This window comes from Hippichthys cyanospilos, chromosome 11, assembly GCF_059441005.1.
Source record: "Hippichthys cyanospilos isolate Australia breed blue-spotted pipefish chromosome 11, RoL_Hcya_1.0, whole genome shotgun sequence".
Lineage (NCBI taxonomy): Eukaryota > Metazoa > Chordata > Actinopteri > Syngnathiformes > Syngnathidae > Hippichthys > Hippichthys cyanospilos.
The window spans coordinates 16305976-16327500 of record NC_142379.1 but is presented as its reverse complement, the minus strand read 5'-3'; the positions used below and the strand labels follow the sequence as shown (position 1 = coordinate 16327500).

General features: G+C 37.0%; 2 protein-coding genes across 3 annotated transcripts in view; one reads left to right on the top strand and one right to left on the bottom strand.

The window, feature by feature from the left end:
* Window positions 1-10892, bottom strand: part of dync2h1 (dynein cytoplasmic 2 heavy chain 1) — an 81818-nt gene extending 70926 nt beyond the window's left edge. For both annotated transcript variants that reach the window (XM_088427414.1, XM_088427415.1), the window contains exons 1-11: window positions 10745-10892; window positions 8196-8381; window positions 6927-7242; window positions 5928-6046; window positions 5124-5268; window positions 2988-3133; window positions 2746-2832; window positions 2514-2648; window positions 2247-2360; window positions 2057-2168; window positions 1694-1818 (exon numbers count right to left, since the gene is read on the bottom strand). In XM_088427414.1, coding sequence (XP_088283540.1) covers window positions 1694-1818; window positions 2057-2168; window positions 2247-2360; window positions 2514-2648; window positions 2746-2832; window positions 2988-3133; window positions 5124-5268; window positions 5928-6046; window positions 6927-7242; window positions 8196-8378 — 1482 coding nt within the window. In that variant the 5' untranslated portion in view covers window positions 8379-8381; window positions 10745-10892. The remainder of the gene's footprint in view (window positions 1-1693; window positions 1819-2056; window positions 2169-2246; window positions 2361-2513; window positions 2649-2745; window positions 2833-2987; window positions 3134-5123; window positions 5269-5927; window positions 6047-6926; window positions 7243-8195; window positions 8382-10744) is intronic.
* A 2101-nt stretch (window positions 10893-12993) lies between these two features.
* cd86 (CD86 molecule) lies at window positions 12994-21164 on the top strand. Its single transcript, XM_088427864.1, has 8 exons — window positions 12994-13002; window positions 14326-14354; window positions 15139-15206; window positions 18297-18599; window positions 18670-18948; window positions 19661-19772; window positions 19945-19983; window positions 20404-21164. Exons 1-8 carry the CDS (start codon window positions 12997-12999, stop codon window positions 20414-20416), a joined length of 849 nt encoding a protein of 282 aa, XP_088283990.1. The 5' UTR covers window positions 12994-12996; the 3' UTR covers window positions 20417-21164.
* The last annotated feature ends 361 nt before the right edge of the window (window positions 21165-21525 follow it).

Below are 21525 nucleotides of genomic sequence, written 5' to 3'. Positions count from 1 at the left end.
CTGCTAAAGGATGGCATAACTCTAGGTTCAGTGGGGAATTACTTTTTCCACATTCTTGGTGATTAAAATCATCATTTAGAAACTGAATTTTATGTATCACAGGGTTGTCTCAAATAGAGGTTGTATAATCGAACACAATTATTTTAGCACTGCTAAACCAGCTCATAGTGCCTGTAGCTTGCTAATAGTACCTTAAGAGACTGGGCAATTTGTTACCAAAAGCAACAAGTTCCTGAAGAATTGGCCACCTGCTTTCGCATATTTTAGCGTGTGCTTTACAAAAAACAAAACATTAAAAAAATAAGAATAATATTACAGGGACTGAGCACCAACTGTAGAAGGCGTTCCATCAGCAACTCATCGTTTTGGCGACGTATTGTCCAGCTCTGCAATTCTGTGTATACAGTACTTCCTGAAAGTATTCACAGTGCTTCATTTTATTCACATATTGTCATGTTACAGCCTCATTGGAAACTGCATGAAATTATGTGAAAAATGTGTTTTTGGCATGTTTTGAATTTATTAAGATTAGAAAATTAAGAAATCACATGTACATAAGTATTCACAGCCTTTGCTTAATACTTTGTTGGTCCACCTTTTGGTCGCAATTACAACATCAAGTCTTTTTGAATATGATGCTACAAGCTGAGTAGCATCTTTAGGCAGTTCTGCCCATCCTTCTTTGCAGTAATTCTCAAGCTCCATCAGGTTGGATGTGAGATAGTTATACAGCCATTTTCAATCGGATTCAAGTTTGAGCTCTGGCTGGGCCGCTCCAAGATATTCACAGTGGTTTTGAAACCAATTCTTTGAGATCTTGGCTGAGTGCTTCGGGTCGTTGTCCTATTGAAAAATGAACCTTCGCCCCAGTCTGAGGTCAAGAGCGCTCTGGGGCAGGTTTTCATTCAGGATGTCTCTGTATCTTGCTGCATTCACTTTTCCTTATCCTGACTAGTATGCTGCTGCTTTGCCGCTGACGAACATCCCAGTGGTGCCTGATTTTCTCCATTAATGACGCCCGGCATTAACACGAAAATGTTCAATCTTTGTCTCGTGAGATCAGATCATTTTATTTGTCATGGTATGAGTCATTGAGGTGTCTTTTGGCCAGTTCCAGATGGGTTGCCATGTTCCTTTTGATATGGAGTGGCTTCTGTCTGGCCACCTAACCATACAGGCCTGATTGGGAGGTTGCTACAGAGATTGTTGTCCTTGTGGAAGGCTCTCCTCTTTCCAAAGAGAAACACTGGAGCTCTGTCAGGGTGGCCATCGGGTTCTTGGTCACCTCCCTCCTCTCCCGATAGCTTAGTTTGGATGGTCGGCCAGACCTTATAAGTGTCCTGGTGTTCCAAATATCTTCCATTCACAAATAATGGAGGCCACTCCATCATTGGGGCCTTCAAACCAGCAGAATTTTTTATGGACCCTTCCCCAGATTTGTGCCTTAAGGCAATCCTGTCTTGCAGGTCTGAAGACAAATCCTTTGACTTCATGCTTAACAGTGACATGCATGCACGGTCAACTGTGAACCTCAAATACACCGGTGTGCGCATTTCCAAATCTTTTGCAATCAACTGAATTGACAGCAGGTGGTCTCCAATTAAGCTGTAAAAATATCTAAAGAATGATTTATTACCTTCATGGCAAAGGCTCTGAATATTTAGGTAATGACACTATATGTTCAAAAGGCTACCTTGTGTATGATGTGCTGAACCCAGATAATTTTATTTACAACATCAGAGAGGTTTCTCCCCATAGGTGGGCCAGCCTTCTCTCCTGGACTTCCATGGCAGCGACTCTCAAAATCTGTTTTTAACCCTATAAAAACGATCAACAGTCAAGTCACACAATTACTTTCTCTTGTTATAAATTAATTGCAGAAAAACAAAAAAAAACAAACAAAAAAAAACATAAGATAAAACCTAAATATAACTCATGTACTTGAATTGTATGCTTCTGGTTAAAAATGTGACATATATTTGTCTATAAATGAGGAACAGAGAAAGCCATAACAAATGTACCAAAGACAAACAGACAGACAGACAATAAAGCTCACCCTTGCTGTAGTCAAGTAGTCTGGCCAATAGAGTGTCTCTCTCAGACTGCAACTCTTTTCTGATTGTAGGCCGCCTGATTAATTCCTTGTGCTTTTGAAACACCTGCAGTAGCTATGTATAAAGTATGTACTTTTCAGTAAGCAAATACAAAACATAGGGTGTACATTTATATCTAAGATATTACACAACCTGTTGTGGGTTGTCTTGTACATCAGCAATGTAGCTCTTTAGTCTAACAGCCACCTCCCGCTCTGATGGAGCCAAGATGCGCTCAAACTGAGCCACTGCTGCCCTCCAAAGGGGCTGGGAAAACATACAGGAAAAATGGTTCACTCGTGCCTGACATACACTTACAGTCCTACACACATTTTAGACACAATTTGCATATTTACATAATCTAATGTATCGTATGCGTTACACAGGTTCACATGTGCAGACCCAGTCCAAACAACTCACCTCAGTGTAGGGGTTGTACTGGAGAGGGTTAAGGCCAGAGAAAGGTTCAAAAACACAATCTGAAGTCAGAGCCTGCTGCTTTCCTCCTGGTAACAGACGCAGTAGCTTCTCATGGAAAATCCGTAGGGACACCACCTGAGAGACAGAGAAAATGCATTTCACACTCACCTGGTCAAGAGGGACTCCAAGCTAAAGTACAAGAAGGCAGTAGATAGGTAGGGAAGTAGTATACCTCATCCAATCGTTTGCCAAGACAATGTAAGGTTTGCGGGCAGTGTTTGTTTCCTTTCCAGGGATGAGGAGCATGTCTCTTCCAGACCTGGCAATACAAATCACAAAGGATTTAAATAAGGATTTAAATAAACTGACACAAATGTTGTCATATCGTGTTTTGACAGAATTTGTACTTGAGTTGTTTTTTTTTTTTCTTTTTTAATAGAAATTATTTATGTATTTATTTATTTAAATTTGCACCTGTCCAGTCAGGTGCTCACAAGCTGCAACCCAATGCTCACAGATAGCTACGCCCAATTTCCAGCTCTCCCTCACAGACACAAATGGCTGCTCAAAAATCTTGAGATCTCTGAGTTTCTTCTGGACATAAAGTCCGAGGGCTCCACCTTGAAGAGTTAAAGGAAAAAAATATATATTGTTACTACAAAAAACAAATTCATTGAGTAGAGCTAAGCCAAAAACTTAATGCAAGCCAAGGAGTGCATATTTGTCACCTGACATAAGTAAATATTTAACTTTGATGTTTAATGTACTGTATAGCAATTTAGTATTCCAAAATGTTATGTGACGAAAATCACTTATTCCACTCATTATATTATTGTTAACTCAAGTTAGATTAGTTTAATTGTACAGTAGGGTTTGCAATGTGTATTGCATTAGACACATAATCAATATTAGCAAAAAATACCCTAGGTACATTGTGTGAATGAAAAAGAAAATTCAGAGAGACATCCTTGATCCTGAACTGCAAGGCATTCTGGGGAACTAGAGTGTATAGTAAGGCATTAGATTTGTAACACATTTTAAAAGTTGTTTTTTTTCCACATACAACCCTTAGTTTTTAGCATACATGAAACAGCCAAAGAAGAAGCTTCTGTACCGACGAAGAGTACAATACTCACACATTTTGTGCCGATGAAGCAGGAATTCCAAACAAAGTGTGGTTTGTTCCATTTAATAACTATTCACTTACAATAAGATTATATTGTGCAAACTAACATGCTTAAACCCCTTGAACAGAATTTTGACCATTTTTGGGTCATTTTCTTTGACATCTCACACTATTTTATCCAAAGGGTGGCACACTTCTGGTAGTGTGATAACTAAGTGGTCGTGCCACGTTGAACTTTGATATATTGTCGATTTGTCACTACCTGAGTAAGATTTCAGCTGCTTTCCCTTTGCTGTAAACTGCCTTTGATCTAAAGATCAAAAAATGTTGACAAAATACGAATACGACACCTCCTGAAGAATACATGGTGAAAAATCACTAAAATATTTTTCTGTGATAATGATTATAGTTGTTTCAAATATATGACTATAAGAATGGTTCATAAGGATTGCCCCACATTGTTGCCCCATCAGTTTTAAGAATGAAACATGATAACATTCTCATGGACCATGTCCGCCTGCACCTCCATCTAATGAACCAAAATTATGGCGTTATATTTGTGCCACAATTACGAGCGTGCGAAAAAAATATTTGAGCGGAGAAAATCAAACTGTCCGTTGACGCACTCTCGTTTCCCCTGTGTTCACCTGGAAAGGGCAAACGAGAGTGCGTCAACACGGACTTGGGCTAGAGAATTACTTTTAATATTATTATTATTACTGTATTGTATCATTTGACAGAAATACCTTGTTAGTTTTTGTACTTTAATAATATAAGCCTACCCCTCCTGCCCTCGTCGATGTGACGCACTCTCATTTGCTCGTTCCGGGTGAACACAACAAGCAATCTCATTGGATACCAAGCTGTCAATCAAAGTGCTTTTACAAGCTCTGATTGGCTGGTTTTGTGGCACAAACGTAACGCGTGAGCAGAACTGAGCGAGCGCAGAGGACGACTCGAGCGAGCGAGAGCTCGATGTTGAGCAAACGCGATGTTGAACGAAGGAGGGAGGAGTATTGCGAACGAGAGCGAGATGATGAGCGCGAGAATGCTATTGCGAGCGAGCAAAAAGAAATTTTGAGCGAGAAACTTCTTTTCATAAACTTTTTTTCTGCGCTAAAAATCTGTTTTCGCTCGCTCAGTTTTATTTTCAACGCTCAAAATTTTTTTCCACGCGCGCGTAATTGTGGCACAAATATAACGCCATACAAAATAGTCCACCTTTTAGGTAGTGCAAAATCTAGTCTACTTTTTGTTCTCAATTTTTTTGAGAACTGGTATGAAAATTAAGATCCGCCTGTTTTCATGCCTAGTGCAGTCTACTTTCTGTGATCAAATTATAAGGGCATCAGCAACCACATATGCACCGGTAGGCTCAGACTGGCAGGGTTGACAAAACACCAAAATGAAGGTACATGTTTTTTAGCATAAGTGCCAGTCGACCAAAATAGGGTCCGATGTGTTTTCGTTTGAGTAATTCTCACCAATAACGTCCATCAATCGAACCATACGTGTTTCTGGGTAGGGTTCAAAATCAAGCTGTCGCCAGACACCATCAAGGGTATCTCTGCTCTGCTCCACCAGATCCAGAACATCAGACAGAGACAGGCCATCAAGACCACAATACTCCTGATAAAGACACATACACAGGTGTACACTGTGTTATTTTGACTAAAAATATGGCTTCATTATCTTGGAAAACACCCAATATGGGTGTTGAATGTTGCAATAGTGATATCATGATAGTTAACATTTACCTCAAGATATGACATTTTTCTCATTTGAAAAATAAGAATGTGATAGATTTTTCATAAAAATAAGCAGGTTCATTGCATTTTGAGCTTATAAATTGTGATAAATTACATTTTTAACTTAACCTATATCTTGATATTGCTCACCGATCTGACTAGTCAAAGTCGAATAAAAGAGTATTGATTTTACCGACAAAATTTATTATGTTTCAGACCATAACGCGCTCATATATATATATATATATATATATATATATATATATATATATATATATATATATATATATATATATATATATATATATATATATATATATATTGCACTGCAACTGGGGGTAATTTACTTTAACCCTGCATTCATTGGTCACGTGAAGTCTTCAAACATGGTTGGTCATGTTTGCACACCCCGATACAAAAAGAGACAAAATGTGGAACATGGAAATCATGAGCATAAAAAAAAAAAAGTGGGGTGTCCTAACACCCCACGGTACCAACGCAGGGTTAAAAGGTTTTTCATTGAATGTTTTATGTGCATACCTTCTCCACAAGATTAAATTGTTCAGTGAAGTACGTAGCCCTCTCTTTCACGTTAGTCTTCTTTGCAGACTTTGATATGTCCGCCCAGTATAGGAACTCATCAGTGGGCGTAAGAATACCTGAATTGGTTAAAGACATATACAAACTTGCATGATTTGTTGGATACAATTGAGCGAGTGGATTTTTCTCAAAAATATGATCTTAAAAATTAATTCCATGTTAATTCACACATATCCCCTGAAACTCTATTACAAGCACTCTTTAATTTGCCCGATTTGTATTTCATTAGTACTGGTACCTCATGAAAGAAGCCGAAGATGATCTGCAATTCCTGGATCTCTAAATCGGTTGTTGCATTCACATTTTGAAGGGCCATAACTTGAGAACAGTTTGAGCTAGAAGGCTCAAACTTTTTATTCTTTCATTTGACACCATGCGACACAAATTGAATAAAAATCAGGTAAATTGAAGTGGTGTCCATGAGGAAAGTATATGATTTGACAACGAATGACAAAACTACTACTACGACTACTACTACTACTAAAACTGTTAAGCCATTTAATATTGTAGCTTATGTAGAGCTCGATTTGATTAGCTTTACTGCATTTTGCAGACCGTACCGTATTTATTAGAATGTGAGGCCTACATCAAATGCTTTCATTTTCAAATCTTTGTAATTATCGGTACACCCTGTTGTATTTTGAACTGTTAATTATTCCTTACATGTTCAAAATACATAATATCCCTAAAGCATGATGTTGCTGCCAATATCTTTCACTGTACGTATAGTGCCCGTTTGGTGATGTGCTGTGTTGTATTTGTGCCAAACATTTGAACTGTATGCTTCTGGAATTATGGCCAAAAGATTCAACCTTGGGTTCACTGAACCTGAAAAATATCTCTGAAACATGTGGGAAAATCAAAGTATTGCACTACGAGATAAACTCTTTGGACCTTGGACATTGCCCCTGCATAACCTATTGATCTGTGTGTACATACCCAATACATCTTCTTCTGAACGCCCTCTCTTCAAGTCAGAAGGTTGTGCTCCAGACTGGCGGACCACTGAGCCCAGACCCAGTTCCAACTCACTGAGCAGACCCGCAAGCTTTGGATCAAATGCTGAACGCCAGCGTTCATCCTTGAGGAGCACAGGTGAAAAGACCTGTTTCACAGCCTGGTATAGAGTATTGATAGGGGATTCCAGCATAGACGACACAAGAATGCTCTGGTGGAGGTTCTCCTCTGTGATCACCGTAGGGTAGAGCTTGAAGAACACCAAGACTTTCTCTCGACCAGCTTCAAATGCTTCGATCTGATAAGAGAAAGAGGATTTAAATTAAACGGGTAATTCGGAAAATGTACTTTTTAACTTATTCTATACAAAAATTTGGGTCTCTAGAGTGGCTGCCCACACAAAGTGTAAAACTAAACAACCAAGTAAATGTGTGATTATCCGCAAATTTCTGAAAATGTCAATGTGAATGAGATGAGTTGCATCTCCACTCCAAAGTTTTGAAGCAGTGAGGCTATTTCACCAGGGAACTAGAGGTGCTCCTATTGGTCACTGATCAGCCAATTTCAATAGTGTGTACATGATTAGCATAGCGCACAAGTCAAAGGGTTGAAAACACATGTTTATTGTGTTTTATTTTTTTCATAATTTATAAATTGACTTAATTATAGATTAAGACTTGCTGCTGACATTAGGAATAACAGCTGATGAAATTTGGGGGAAAACAAAAATGTTCATCAAAGGAGAATTTGTTTTATAATTTTGATTATTCAAACCAGGCACCGTTGCATGTCTTGGTATTTTTCTCAAGATAACTTTTTCATGTGGCTGTGCATTAGCTTTACTTTCACTTCTTGGGTTCCAAACTTTTGACTGTTACAATGTATTTCATTAACAATCACAAAAAACAATCACCCACAACTCATACAAGTGAGTACTCATTTGTATAAGACAGAGCAAACCCCCAAAAACGAGCTGAATTACACAAGAAATACCATAGGATTTGGGAGCTTTGACAGGGGATGCTGTTGTGTACCTTACACCGAAAAGATGTCTCTGTATGACTTCTTTTTTCGAAAGAAGTCTCGACATGACCTCTTTTCATCTGTGAAGCCCTATTTTGATGAAAGTGTGTCACATACCCATTTAAGATACCTCTAAACTATTGTAAATGATGAAAATGTAAGATGTGGATCCTTCGAAACACTCAAAAATAGAACAGTGGTGTAATAGTTATAGTTTGTGATAGCCACCTTATTTGACAGGCAAAGATTACTCTCATGCCTGCTGATGGACAAGACAAATTGGTTTCCGTCATCCAAGAAGTTGTTGAGCTCCGGGCAGTCATTCAAAAAGGATGGTGTCTCTAGCTCATAGAAGTTGCCCGTTGTGGCAAGAATGAACTTCTTACGTACATCGATTGGTTCTTGAGCCATTTCCTATAAGAAATACATGTACAGATTCAGAAGAAACAGGAGTAAGTTGTAGGTTAATGTGACTGCAGTTTCCAATGGTTTTATACAGCACACAATGAAAAATAATAATACACTCTCCTTCATCCATCGTCTACTGTATAATGCATGTCCGAGGAAGCTAGAGTCACCCCCAGCTGACTAGGCTCGAGGCTGAGTGGATCCTGGTCTGGTTGCAAGTAAACAGCATGACATGGACAAACGGCCATTTACATTTACGTTAAAACCTATGTATAACGGAAGGGACACAAGAGAAATGTCCTCTACCTCCAGAATTTGCAAAATATCATGGAAAACCCCGAAATCACCTTACGTGATTTCGTTCACAACAGAACGTCATTTCTTATTGGTTTAACTAAAGTGCAAATGTCTTATGTATGTCGTATGTATCAGGGATCTCAGGGCATATTTGCAAATGAACAAGTAGTCAACAAGTAGCCCAATCAGCCTACATTTTTTCACATTTTCCAACTGCATACTGTAGGTCTTGCGAATCTAAACTTCGGTGATTGTGTAATGCCTGTTCTTTCGAAAACATGTTCGCGTGATTCCATTAACTCGTGACATGCTCAATACGATGTACAAGTGTCAAAATTAGTCAAGAAAATAATACCATGAACACCATACATGATTTATTTGGAACATATTATTTATAGCACTGGAAGCTCGATATACCTTTTTACTTAGCTTTTTTTGCTCGTGTTTGCATATTTACATGTACACAATAATGTATAAATGTTCTCTTTATGTACAAGTACTCCATGGTAGTTTGGGGAAATTACCATATTTTTTGGACTATAAGCCATGACTTTTTCCTCATGTTTTGAGTTTTTTTTTTTTTTTTTGTTTTGTTTTGTTTTTTTTTTGCTAGCCACCAGCAAGCAAATGTGTGTATCTTTTCAAAGTGTCAATTTATGGAACAACTATCAAATACAACTGAAAAGGTGGGAATCAATGGCTGTGCTCAAAAAGAGTTAAAACAATATATTAAAAAAATATATATGTCTAATTTTAATGAGAAATTGTATAAAATTTGTGGTACATTTGTGATGTGTAAATTTTATATACAGTACACAGTATATGTGATTTTATTTATGTATTTTTGATTAAATATGAATTATGTAGAATGTGTTATGTTCACTAAAATAAACTATCAAACGAAGGGAGACAAAAAAAAGATGCTATTGTAGTTTTAATTTCAATTTTGAACTGCTGTTTAACAGATATCCAGCCATCCATTCATTTTCTATAAATATGTTGGGACTAAACATGCAGGCATTTTCAGTCTCTTAAAAAGGGGATGTTGCTGTTGGCAGACAATTACAAAAAAAAAAAAATAACAAAAAAAAATCATAAACTTCATATACCATCTTTTAGCGTAAAGATCTGATGTTATTACCTGCGGCTTATAGTCCAGTGCGACCTAAAGTTCGAAACTACGGTACTTTTTATGGGTGCATGTTTTTTTTTGCTTGTTTGTATGTCAGACTTGGGTGAATCCTTCAGTGAATTTATTTCTGAGTTTCGTAACATGAGCTTTTGCAAGTGATCCATAGTGTGCTACAGAACCATCCCAGTTGTTTTTTTAGAGCAAACACAAATGGAATGCAAATGAGACAATGCAATTGAAAAGAATCGTTGCAATTTTGGTGGTACTGACTCCTTAAATGGAAAAGGGATGTGGTTAAAACAAGTACTGTTTTGAGCGCTATTTGAGCTTTTGTTAATGAGCTGTTTTGTTGCACATAACTTTGGCTGGCCAAATTATCTTTTAGCTCTACATTTTCAGGTAATGGCCAAACCAATGGACAAAGACTGTAATATATAGCTTGATAAGGACTTGCAAGTCATAATTTTTAGATAATGGAAAGGTGCGCTTTGTTTTTATTTACGTTTCACACAACACAGATTCAGTGGCAGATTCAGTGGAATTGATGTTTTAAAAATCATCTGTTTTTAAAGGGATCTGTTTGACGCTCAGGAGTATAGTCTTTTCATGCACAAGCCATTGATGCATTTACACTAACTTCACAAACTAACGAAATATCCCTATTTGACCGTTTCGTCCGTAAAAGCCTGTCACCGAATTATCAGTAGGAGTGTGGGGTAAAAGTGTGAAAGAAAATTGTAACAACGCGACTTACTCACAAAAACAACAAACAATTGTGGTGCGAATAATTTTTAGTTTTCTTAACATACATACAAGCAGGTATAAGTATTAAAGGGTTTCTAGGCCGACAATTGGATATGTGTTCGAGCACAGCTTTACCGCTTGATTTAACAAGCTAGCTGTGATTAGCACGCAGCCTCGATAAAATGATGCTACTCACGTCAACAGATTAGCTTTTGATCACGTTGTTTCGGGGAGAAAAACAACACGTTACTAATGCTCAGACACATACTGCTTCTCTTCGGCCCAAAGTAATTCTCAATCTGTGGAGTAAAGCATAGCAAACTGTTGCCGTTCGCTCCCGTGCTTCTCCGTGATTACGCTGGCGTAGTTGCTACGTAACAACACTAAAACCTGAAGTCACGTGTCTATGCAGTCCTGAATCCTACGCATGTTACGTAAAACGTAACTATGTACTCTGAGGTTCTTGGTTACGACGGTGCCGACATAATTTTAAAATTTATGACTGCACACTGTGGACCAGTTCTGTGAAAGCAAAAGAAAAAATCGTCATAATGCATGGAACGCTCAGCTTTCACGGGGCTTACCGTTTTTTGCTGAATGGTCATAAAACACTGTTGTGATTTTTTCTACACTTTTTTCACCCATTTAGCTTAGTTTTTAATACATGTGTAAAGCTCAAATTTCTTTTCATACTTGCATAGGAAACCCTCCACATCGGAGCTTTTTACCCACTTCGCTGACCATATGGGCCACAGGTGTCAAACTCAAGGCCCAGGGGCCAGATCCGGTCTGCCACATTATTTAATGTGGCCTAAGAAGTGTTAAATATGGGTTCAAGTTTCAGGCTAAAATGCAAAATGTTAAATTTGTATTATACTTTTACTTTTTTTTGTGATCAATTCCCCTTTTGAAAGCCTCTGATTTTAAAATGAGTGAGGCTCAGACTTCAAATGTATTTGACTTCACAGTCATAACGGTCCTTCGACAAAAACTATAATTACAATGTGGCCCATGGTAAAAATTAGTTTGACACCCCTGTGTCTAATACAGCTGTGTCAAACACACGGCCCGTGGGCAGGTTCTGGTCAGCGAACGGGTTTAATCTTCCCTTCAAAATGATTGTGCGATGTATACAAATCAGCTGAATTTTTATCAATGAATGAATAACTTTAAATGTTTTAAGAGATATAGTCATATAAATTTGTTTTTATTAATAGCGGTGTTGTGCTTATACAATTTTGGCCAGCAGTTACCTTTTTATGTTTATAATGTCATTTCTGCATTCTTTAAGCATACAACATACAGCACACGAAAAAGCACATTTAATGTAATGACGTTCACATCTAACGTCCACGATTGCTTTGATTAAATTGGTCGATATGCAGCATGACAAGACAGAAAATAAAGTGAATGTCTGCAAATGCTGAACTAGCCTGTCATCTTCTTCAGCAAAAGTATATAAAAATTCATCATACTGTAGTTGCCACTATTGAGGCTATCCTTTCATCATTCTCACAAAGTGCTAGTTGCTGTTTGGCTAGTGGAAGCAGGTCGCATTGATGAGATCTTTTAAAATCTCCCAGTTCTCCCTTTATATTACCATTGTGGATGCTGTCTTCGTTGTTTGTCCAAAGCCAAGTCAGGCCTTCCCAAATGTTTTGGTGAGATCAGATTTTGTCATGACTTGATGAAAAAAGAAGGCAGGAAAAGCAGAACCAGAACTTGTGCACCAGTTTGTGTTAAATGAGTGTTTTTTCCTATCTCTGCTCTGAAGCTTAGCTACAGCATCAGCCACCCTTTTGATATTTTTTCCTGGTTTGTGCGGAAATCCAAAGTTGAACATTGTTTAAGATTCTTAATATATTCCGCATCATTATGAACGTATGACAAGGCCGCAAGGCGAGAAGAAAAAAGAGACACCTCAGTGCTTCACAATCTACCTGTAAATCGCTGATTACACTACCAATCCCTGGCATCATTAGTGCCCCCAACAGGAGGCCTGAAATCCAGTAAAACTCGGCCTCCCTAATGCTACTTCGCCCCGATTGTAATACATGTTGAAAGTATGGCACAAGAAACACATTACAGAAATGTAGTTGCTGACAAAAACAAGAGCTAAATTATGAAAATGTATTTCATATAGTATTCATATTTATCGTGACATAAAGAGAGTGCACAAGGCCAGCTAAGCTCATAAAATCCTCAAAGCGCTTTATATTGGACCACTACTATGAAAGTGAAATAAAAACATACCCGCCAAGCCAATTGGGATGGTTAGGGAACTGTAAAAGTAACATGGTTTATCTCAGCACGACCAAGCCAGTTTACCTTTTTTGTATTCTTGAATGAGTCATACTTAAGTTCCGCCTTATTAAAGAGGAAGTTGTCTCACCACTCTCCCAGTTCCATAAATACATTCATTCGCATTCAGCTAGCAAGGGAGACAGCATGATGGTAAGATCTAATTTTACCTCTTTGCTTTGCCTAATATTGTTTCTTTAGTGTGTATTAATTTGTACCAAATAACAATGTAAACCAATGTTCTTAATATTGTAATTATGTCGAATGTCTCATTTGTAACAAAAAAATACATAGTTTATTAAAAGTACATAGTATATGCATGTGTGAAATTCTTGATGGAAATCAGAAGCAAGATTTATTTTCAACAAATCCAATTTATTCATCAATATTTAGTTCTTTATTCTTTGGCTGCTAGAAGTGAAAATTTCTGTGATTCATGCTGATAATGTAGTCAGTTAAAAAGACATTAAGAGGCAATGTCAAAATTAAGAAGTAATCCAGGTCAATCATCATTTTAGGCATGTGTTATCATTAAAGTTCAGAATGGATAGAGTGGAACAAATGTGGAATTTCATTTTTATGTCCACATGTTGATATGCACTTAGCTCTATAAAAATGTATATTATATAATGTATCTCTTAATTATTTATATGTTGAAATTTTGTGGACTTAAAAGGTTTCCGTTTTTTTCTAGTTGAAATGAGTGAATTAGAGGTAAATTCATATCAAAAAAGAAAAGGGGGAAAATGTTGATATAATACATATAAATATTTTTTGCCCAACCTAAAAAAAACACAGACATGTTGATTGCTTACTTGAAAGACTAATTTAAAATTTAGAGGCAAAAATCAGAGGGTACAAACTCTTTAAAATAAAATGGTTAGAAATAGTTTAAACTTCATTTAAATTTTGAGTCCAATATGTTGGACAATGTTCTACCAAATGTTTGAGTTCATTGCTGCTCTATGCAAAGCTTTCATTGTGTTTCAACTAGAATTTACAGTTTATCTGTTTAGATTTTCATCCACTATTGGAGCATCTAATGCAAGAGGTTGATCTTAAGATCATAATTATTGACTTTCTCCTCAACACCTCTTGCAAAACAATGACATCACCCGTCTACACAGGCACAGATCCTCGGGAATCCCCTAAGAGCCTGTGCTCTGCAAGAGGGCAACTGTAAATCAGCGCTTACCACTCTACTACTTACTTAATTAAAAGTGTTGCATAAAGGACAACACCGAGCATTGTCAGTGATTGTTCAAAATAATTTGTTTATTGGAATGGAACATACATACATTAATTTTCTAGTGCCGCTTATCCTCACAAGGGTTCCTGGTGCCTATCCTTGCTGATTTTGTTCAGTCGTCATTGAAATGGTTGTGAAAATGTTATTAATTAATTTAAAAATGTTTTTTCAGTGCTCATTCAAATGATTGTGAAAGTGGCATCATTTTAATATATTTTTTTGATCAGATATCGATTTGGATTGCACCACAATTTATGTAAGTAACAATTCCACAATTGTTTTGCCTGTGATTATATTAGTAGTATTCAAGTATTCAGTATTTGCAATGTTTAGCATCGTACCCTACTCAAGGACTACTTGTTTCTTTAAAACAGTGCTTCTCAAATAGCCCCCCCCCCCACCCCCACCCCCACCCCACCCTGTGACCGCAGGGAACAGGCTTTGTTTTTGTTTTTGTCATGTGAAGTGTAATTGTAGTAAAATAATATTCACTTGGTTATTTTTTTCTGTTTTCTGTTTTTTTTTCTGTTTTAGACTAAGCTGTAACCCACGGGTGTCCAAACTTGGCCCTTGAGGGCCGCTGTCCTGCATGTTTTTCAGGTTTCTTTTCCTGACACAGCTGATTCAAATGATCAGGATGGTTACCAGGTTTCTGCTCAGCTTGCTGATGAGCTGATCATTTGAATCAGGTGTGTCAGGAAAAGAAACCTGGAAAACATGCAGGACAGCGGCCCTCGAGGACCGAATTTGGACACCCCTGCTGTAACCCGTATAAATGCTGTACAAAATAATTAAGAGTCGTTGAAAGTTTTTTTATATTGTGTTTTTTTTTTGTTAATGTTAAAAAGGATATAGGTTTTAAGTATATTCATACTATTTTTATAGATTATATTATTCATAGTCAGTGCTTCGAGTGGGAGGGGGCGCGAAATGTTTTCTCTTTCCTCAGGCGTGCTTGGTAAAATATAATTGAGAAGTACTGCTTTATAATAATGTGTATAGAGGTAAATATTGAAAAGACTTTCATTCTCTCTTGTTAGAAGAACACGTGCTCTCTGGAGACTATTGACTTTAATTTTCACTGTAAGTTTACCAGTAGCCCCTCAAGGTGAGTGCTTTTATTAACACCAACAAATGTTTTTCTAGTGCAGTGGTTCTCAACTTAAAATGTAAAACAAGACTTAAAACATGCCATCAGCTTCTGATTTACTAAACTTTAGAACCTTTGGAAATTAATTTGTTTAGTCCACAAAACAATAATCAACTTCACGTGTCCTCATTTGGATAATAGAAGAGCTCTGTTATCAAAAAGAAACAACTCCATCCTTAACAAATATTTGTCTAAAAAAATAATCAACATAAAGTGACACACATGTTCTCAAAAAGAAATAATTAAATATAAATACTTGTTCACAAAAAAAAATGCTCAACTTAAAGTGTCCTCTTTGGGATCATAGTGGTGGTCACAAAAATAAATTGTTAACTTGACAGGTAACGAGATGTCACGCCTGACAAGTTGGGTTGAACCATTCTAGTATGGGGGGGAATCTGGTTTTTCCTTAAAATCTTGGGTACCCCCTTTCTTCGAGTTCCTTCAAGTACCCCCAGGGGTGTCTGTACCCCCATTTGAGAACCGCTGTTCTAGTGATTCTACCAGCGTCATATCGAAGGTTGACACATTGCCTTGTAATGGTTCTTTTGTGTGACTGAATAGAAAACTCCCCCATTTCGAATTATTACAGTATCAGAAATTATTTTGACTGTTCAAATGTAATAAATGCATTCACTTTAAATCAATATTGCTTCAGATTCATCCTGAAATTAGAGCAAATACTGTACCAATAAAAAAGTTTGGAAACGCCTTATAATCATTTTTTTTTTTGTTTTGTTTTGTTTTTTCCTTTACTTAAACACTTCCTGAAATGTAGATACTTAAGTAATCCATATATGATGGAGAAATACTGTTGGAATTACCTGGGAAACAAAAAATGAACATCAAAACAGAATCATGTATATTCTTTTGTCCAAATATTTGCACGACTTTGTGTTTTCTCAGTCAACTTCATGACATTGGATGATGGTTTCTGACTCGGAATGATTTAGGCAGCTTTGAGAGTTAAAAGCTTTATTTTTTTTTTCTTTACCCCTTAATGGATTTGAAACTATTTGAATTTGAAGGTTTTTTCTGAACATTTACCTGGTACAGAATATTCTTAAAATGTGGATGCAGTGGTTTGGAAATGCATGGGGGCAAAAAATTGTATGAAATTACAAATTTGATTTTTTTTTTCTCTGGTCAACAGCAAATAAAAATTCATTACCTCTCAAAAGGAAGATGGATGTCAAACCAAGTCGGAGGAAGGTGGTGACTAACATGGAAGTGGAACTTTGTAAAAGAACAAATTGTCTGAATAGGAAATGTTGTGTACTGGATCATAAAGGAGCTCTCAAAGGCCACAAAAACCCTGACCTTTAAACCCACTCACATTTCAAAGAAAACAAAATAGTTACGCTTAATGCCAGGATAACCAATATTGAACATTAAACCTCTGCAAATGATCACTTCACCGGTGAGGAAATTATAAAATAAATCAGCGGAATACACATTTGGTCCTTAACCCATTCAAGCCCTAATTGTTTTTGAACATGAAAACATGTCACATCAAGCATGTGTCATTGTTAACAGTTCGAAATAACTTAAAATAAATAAATAAATAAATAAATAAGTAGATGAAAATGTGTGTTTTATTACAAAATGTTATCCCACAATTGTGACCAGTGGGATAATATGTTGTATTCTCAATTAAAGATGCTGAAAAGTGTTTTTCCCCCCCGAATCAGGGAGAAATTTCTCTGTATTTTGATAGCAATCACAGAAATAGAGTGCTTGGTCAGGAACTGGGACTTGTATCACTGATATGAAGTTAAAGACAAGAGATCAAAATATTCCAAATATGTTAACATTTATTTTTTATTTGAAGGCAACTTGCAAGGGTGTCACTTTAATGCAGAATGTATTCAAGCACCTTGGAGGTTTCTCAGATTGGCCCTTTTTGCAGCTTGATGACTTTCTTTTAGCCTTCTCTCTTTGGGTGCTAGAGGACCTCAGAGTTCCTTTAGATTTGTTCCTCTGGTGGCTGGAAGACCTTGGCTCTTCACCTGTTGAAGGCGGTGGTGAAAGAGCAGTGAGGAGGGGGAGACCATGATCACCAATGATGTTTCTGTCTTGATCTTCGTTTTTGATCACCTGTGATTTTGCCCTTGGCTATTGTGGCTGTATGGTATGTCTGGTAGAGGCTATGAATTCTCCCTTCTCTGTAGTGCAAGGTGGTAAGGAAGGGCTAGTGGAAAGGTAGAGGGGGAGTTCATTATCAATGTTTTTCTTGTCATCATCATCTGTCCCGATTAGTACAGCACATGCATTTAAAATCCTGCTTGGCAAATGGCCAATGTCCCCCTCATAGTCTATATCTGACCCATCACTATCACAGTCACTGAGAATTTTTCACTGAGCATTTTTCTCATGTTAAGGGATAACTGCAATGTCGTATGCCTTGTTTGGGCCATCACCTAAACCCAAAATATCAAGAACTTCACTGAAAGTGTATCTAAAAGAAAAATAATAAGTAAAAAGTGAAGTACAACAAGCATTTTGTATGTATAAAAGTTTATGCACACATTAGCCCATCGGTCACTATTGGGGGTGAAATGGGTGGACTGTGTTATCTCTGTGTGCACCATGTTTGTGTTCCCTGGTGTCACAGTTCACTTCCACATGAGTTCAGTTTGCATTCAGTGGCATGATTTTGAGTTTCAAATATGATCTGTGTCTATATGCATCCCGAAAAAAAAAAAAAAACATGTGAGAGGCGACCAGTCCAGGGTGTAATCCCATAGAAAATGGCTCAAACAAGGATCGATTTGCTATTTTGTGATGAAACTGAGGGGTTGTAATGGTAAAAAGTTATTTCCTTTTCCTGCAGTTGTTACCAAATTTGCACTAATCACAAATTGAGTAATTTCTTCCTCAAAGTTATATGGAAATTGTAATTAAGCTAGACACACCAACATATAAAGCAGCAACAAATGTACCTAAATGATCACTTGTCCTCAGAATAACAGGCATTTAACGCCTAGAGCGTACAGTGCTGCTTTGTGAAAGTTTGCTCAGGTAACTGCTGATTTTGGTTTCTTGCAGAAAGCGTTGCTCAGATTCAACTCAAAGGGGAGGTTGGTCAGAATGTGACCATTCGTTGCCCTGTGGATCGGCACCGGACGATCGTGTTCGTCTACTTTCAAAAGGGTGGAGAGTTTGTGAATGGCTTCCATACATTGAAAAAGATAACAAAGCCGAAATGGGAAAGCACCAGAATGGAAAACAAACAAGCAACAGTCCAAATAATCAATCTCAAGGTTTCACATAGTGGAGACTATCAGTGCTTTGTTCAGTATAACGAAAGCCCAAATGTTTCTGTCACAGTCATACACCTCAATGTCACAGGTACATCATACATTTAGTAATTTTTGTGTTAAACTCACGTTAAGTCTTCAATCAATTTGTACCCTGACAGCCAACTACAGCAAGCCTGAAGTCACAACGTCCTGTCATGCGAGTCGCTGTCTGGTGATGTGCACCTCACATGGAGGCTATCCGCTCGCCAAGTTAACGTGGAATGTTGTTGTGAAAAGCAGCACCCTGACATGGGACACCCTGAATGTGAGGGAAGAAAGTGATCCAAGCACACTGTTGTACAACACTTCCAGTACTGTGTCCTTCAACTGCTCCGATGGAGAAGAAAGATTCGTTAGTTGTTCGGTGGGGGTTCTCACATCTGAATCATTGTCTATCTGTAAGTACAATATATAACAGATAAATGAGTACACATTCATGAAAGACTCCAAAGAAACTCTTTCATTCAACATGGGGGCAAAAATCTTGATATTAAAAAAATATCAATGCATTTTAGACAATCCTTCTATTACCTTATACAGTATTATACATTACATCACTGACAATACTGACAACGGGTAAATGTTATTGTATGATGTGTTCCTAAGTACAGAGGCATGTAAAATTACCTGAACCTTTTGGAATTTCTAGCATTTCTGCATGATTTCACCATTAAATGTGATCTCATCTTTTCCCAAATCACACAGATGTAAAAACAGTGTCTGCTGAAACATCCGTATTGGTTTTTATTTTTGTAATGATAATGACATGCACACATCAAGACTTTTAATTGGCCATTCCTTAAGGTGTATTTTGTTCTTCTGAAACCAATCTGAAGTTGATTAACAGTTGTGTTTTGAATCCATCCTCTTTTTAGCTTTCTCCTTTTAGCTTGAACTGTCTGACTGACACATGGCCTCATATTTTCCTGCAAACCAACCTGATGAACCTTTGACTTCATGTTTCCATAAATGATAGCAAGTAGTCCAGGCCTAATGGTGATTAAATGCAGAAATTTGAGAAATTCCAAACGGGACTTTTTCATACCACAGCAAGTTGTCCTTGAATGTTTTGCTTACACTTTTTTTTTTTTTTTTTGGTTTCACCTACAGGTATTCCAAAGTATCGCGGTCATATAGTGAAAACAGCAATCTTTTCAGTAGTGTTGTTCACGTTGACAATTCTCTTGGTCCCAGTTTGGAAATGCATAAAACACTACAAAAAGTAAGGAAATTGTTAGTTATACTTATATTTATATATTTGTGCTGTGAAATAGTATTACTTTTTCGACCTACAGTACAGTATTTTATTTCACAACTATTCTATGAAGATAGAGCTTCTATTTTGGGTTAGAAATTAGAATTTGATTTGCTTTATTTATTTATTTTATTTACAGGTGCAGTAGTAACAGCAATGATGCTGCTCTGAATCCAAGGTAAATTATTATTTATAACTATTAACAGTTGAACTTTAAAAAACAGGGTGATATGTATAATTCATTTAAACACATTTTATTTCAGAACTTTTTTTTTTTTTTATTAAAAAGATGAGGCAAAGATTGTACAAGACATCCATAACCTTAACAGCTCATTTTCCATTTTTTGTGAAGCACATGTTTTAAATATCGGGATGTTGATATATCCTATTAATCCTTTCATGTTATTGCATTCCACAACAATGCACAGGTAATTTGTTTTGCCTGAATTAATTGTGACTATTGCGAGGGTAAAAAATGGTGCCATTCCATCAGTTTAAAAAACATTTTTTGTGTAATGGTTCAGCACATTGCAAATGCATGCACATAATTACTGTTGTCTCTAATTATTTCATTGTTTCACATTACATTTCCCTCCAGAGAAAAACAGTAACTTCCTCCAAATAAGAGCAATAGGAGAAGATTATGCAGTTGTCAACTGCTGAAGAGCAATCCACTACCCTCAAAAATTTAAGAGCATTGTGATTTATAAGTGTATTTTGAATATTTGTGTTCCACAAGAAATAGGAGATCGAAGTGATAGAAATGAATTGAGAGGTGTATTACACATACAAACAGCTTGATTCAACATGAGTTTTCCCAAAGGATTCTGGTAAAAATGTAAATTAACAGCCACTACGGTATCTCGAGAGATAGATCAGATCAACCATTCATGCACCCAACTACACCTAAGGACAATTCATTATGTCTGATACACCTGCCATACATGTTTTTGGAGTGTGGGAAGAAGCCAGAATGCTCAGAGAGAACCCACGCAAGGCCAGCAGAGAATATGCAAACGCTACACAGAAGGCCATAGGCTGCTGGAATTGAACTTGGGTTCCTTAACTCTGAGGCAGACGTGCTAACCACTATTCCACAGAGCCGCCATCAAAGAAGCTTTCTGGAGAAAATATTAATTGATTAACAGTTGTGCCCTGCATTCTGCCATTCAATTGTGGGGGTATCCAATGTGCCCCAATGTGTTTTATGGCGACAGTTCCGGGTCAGGGTTGTTTTTATGTACTGTATCATGACAGGAAGGCCTATTTTTTAAGAAGCTCTATTGAGTGGAATTTTATGCTGGTACGTGAGTTTTTTCACATTTTATTGTGTACAAGGTTGTGTTTTAGATGTTGAAATACTGCATTAAAATAAAATTTTGTTTGTGTCTTCCATGTACATGTTAATCAAAATATTTTCATCTTGATGCACTAAGATTATACTCCATTGCAAATCAAAACTACTACAATAGTCAACGTTTTCAGTTGGATCTCCTGTTTTAATTACACTATTGTTTTTATTTGGAGCTATTTATCTGTAGTGCAGTCTTTCTTTTGCATTGCATGTCATTTGTTAAAATGCTGCATTATTTTTTGTGGCCACTAGATGTAGGTATACCACCAATAACTGATTAATTCATAGTTGCTCTCACTCAACTACGGCCACATCGGGTACAGTTTTCATAAGCAAACTAACAAAGCAAAAGAACAATGCAACGAA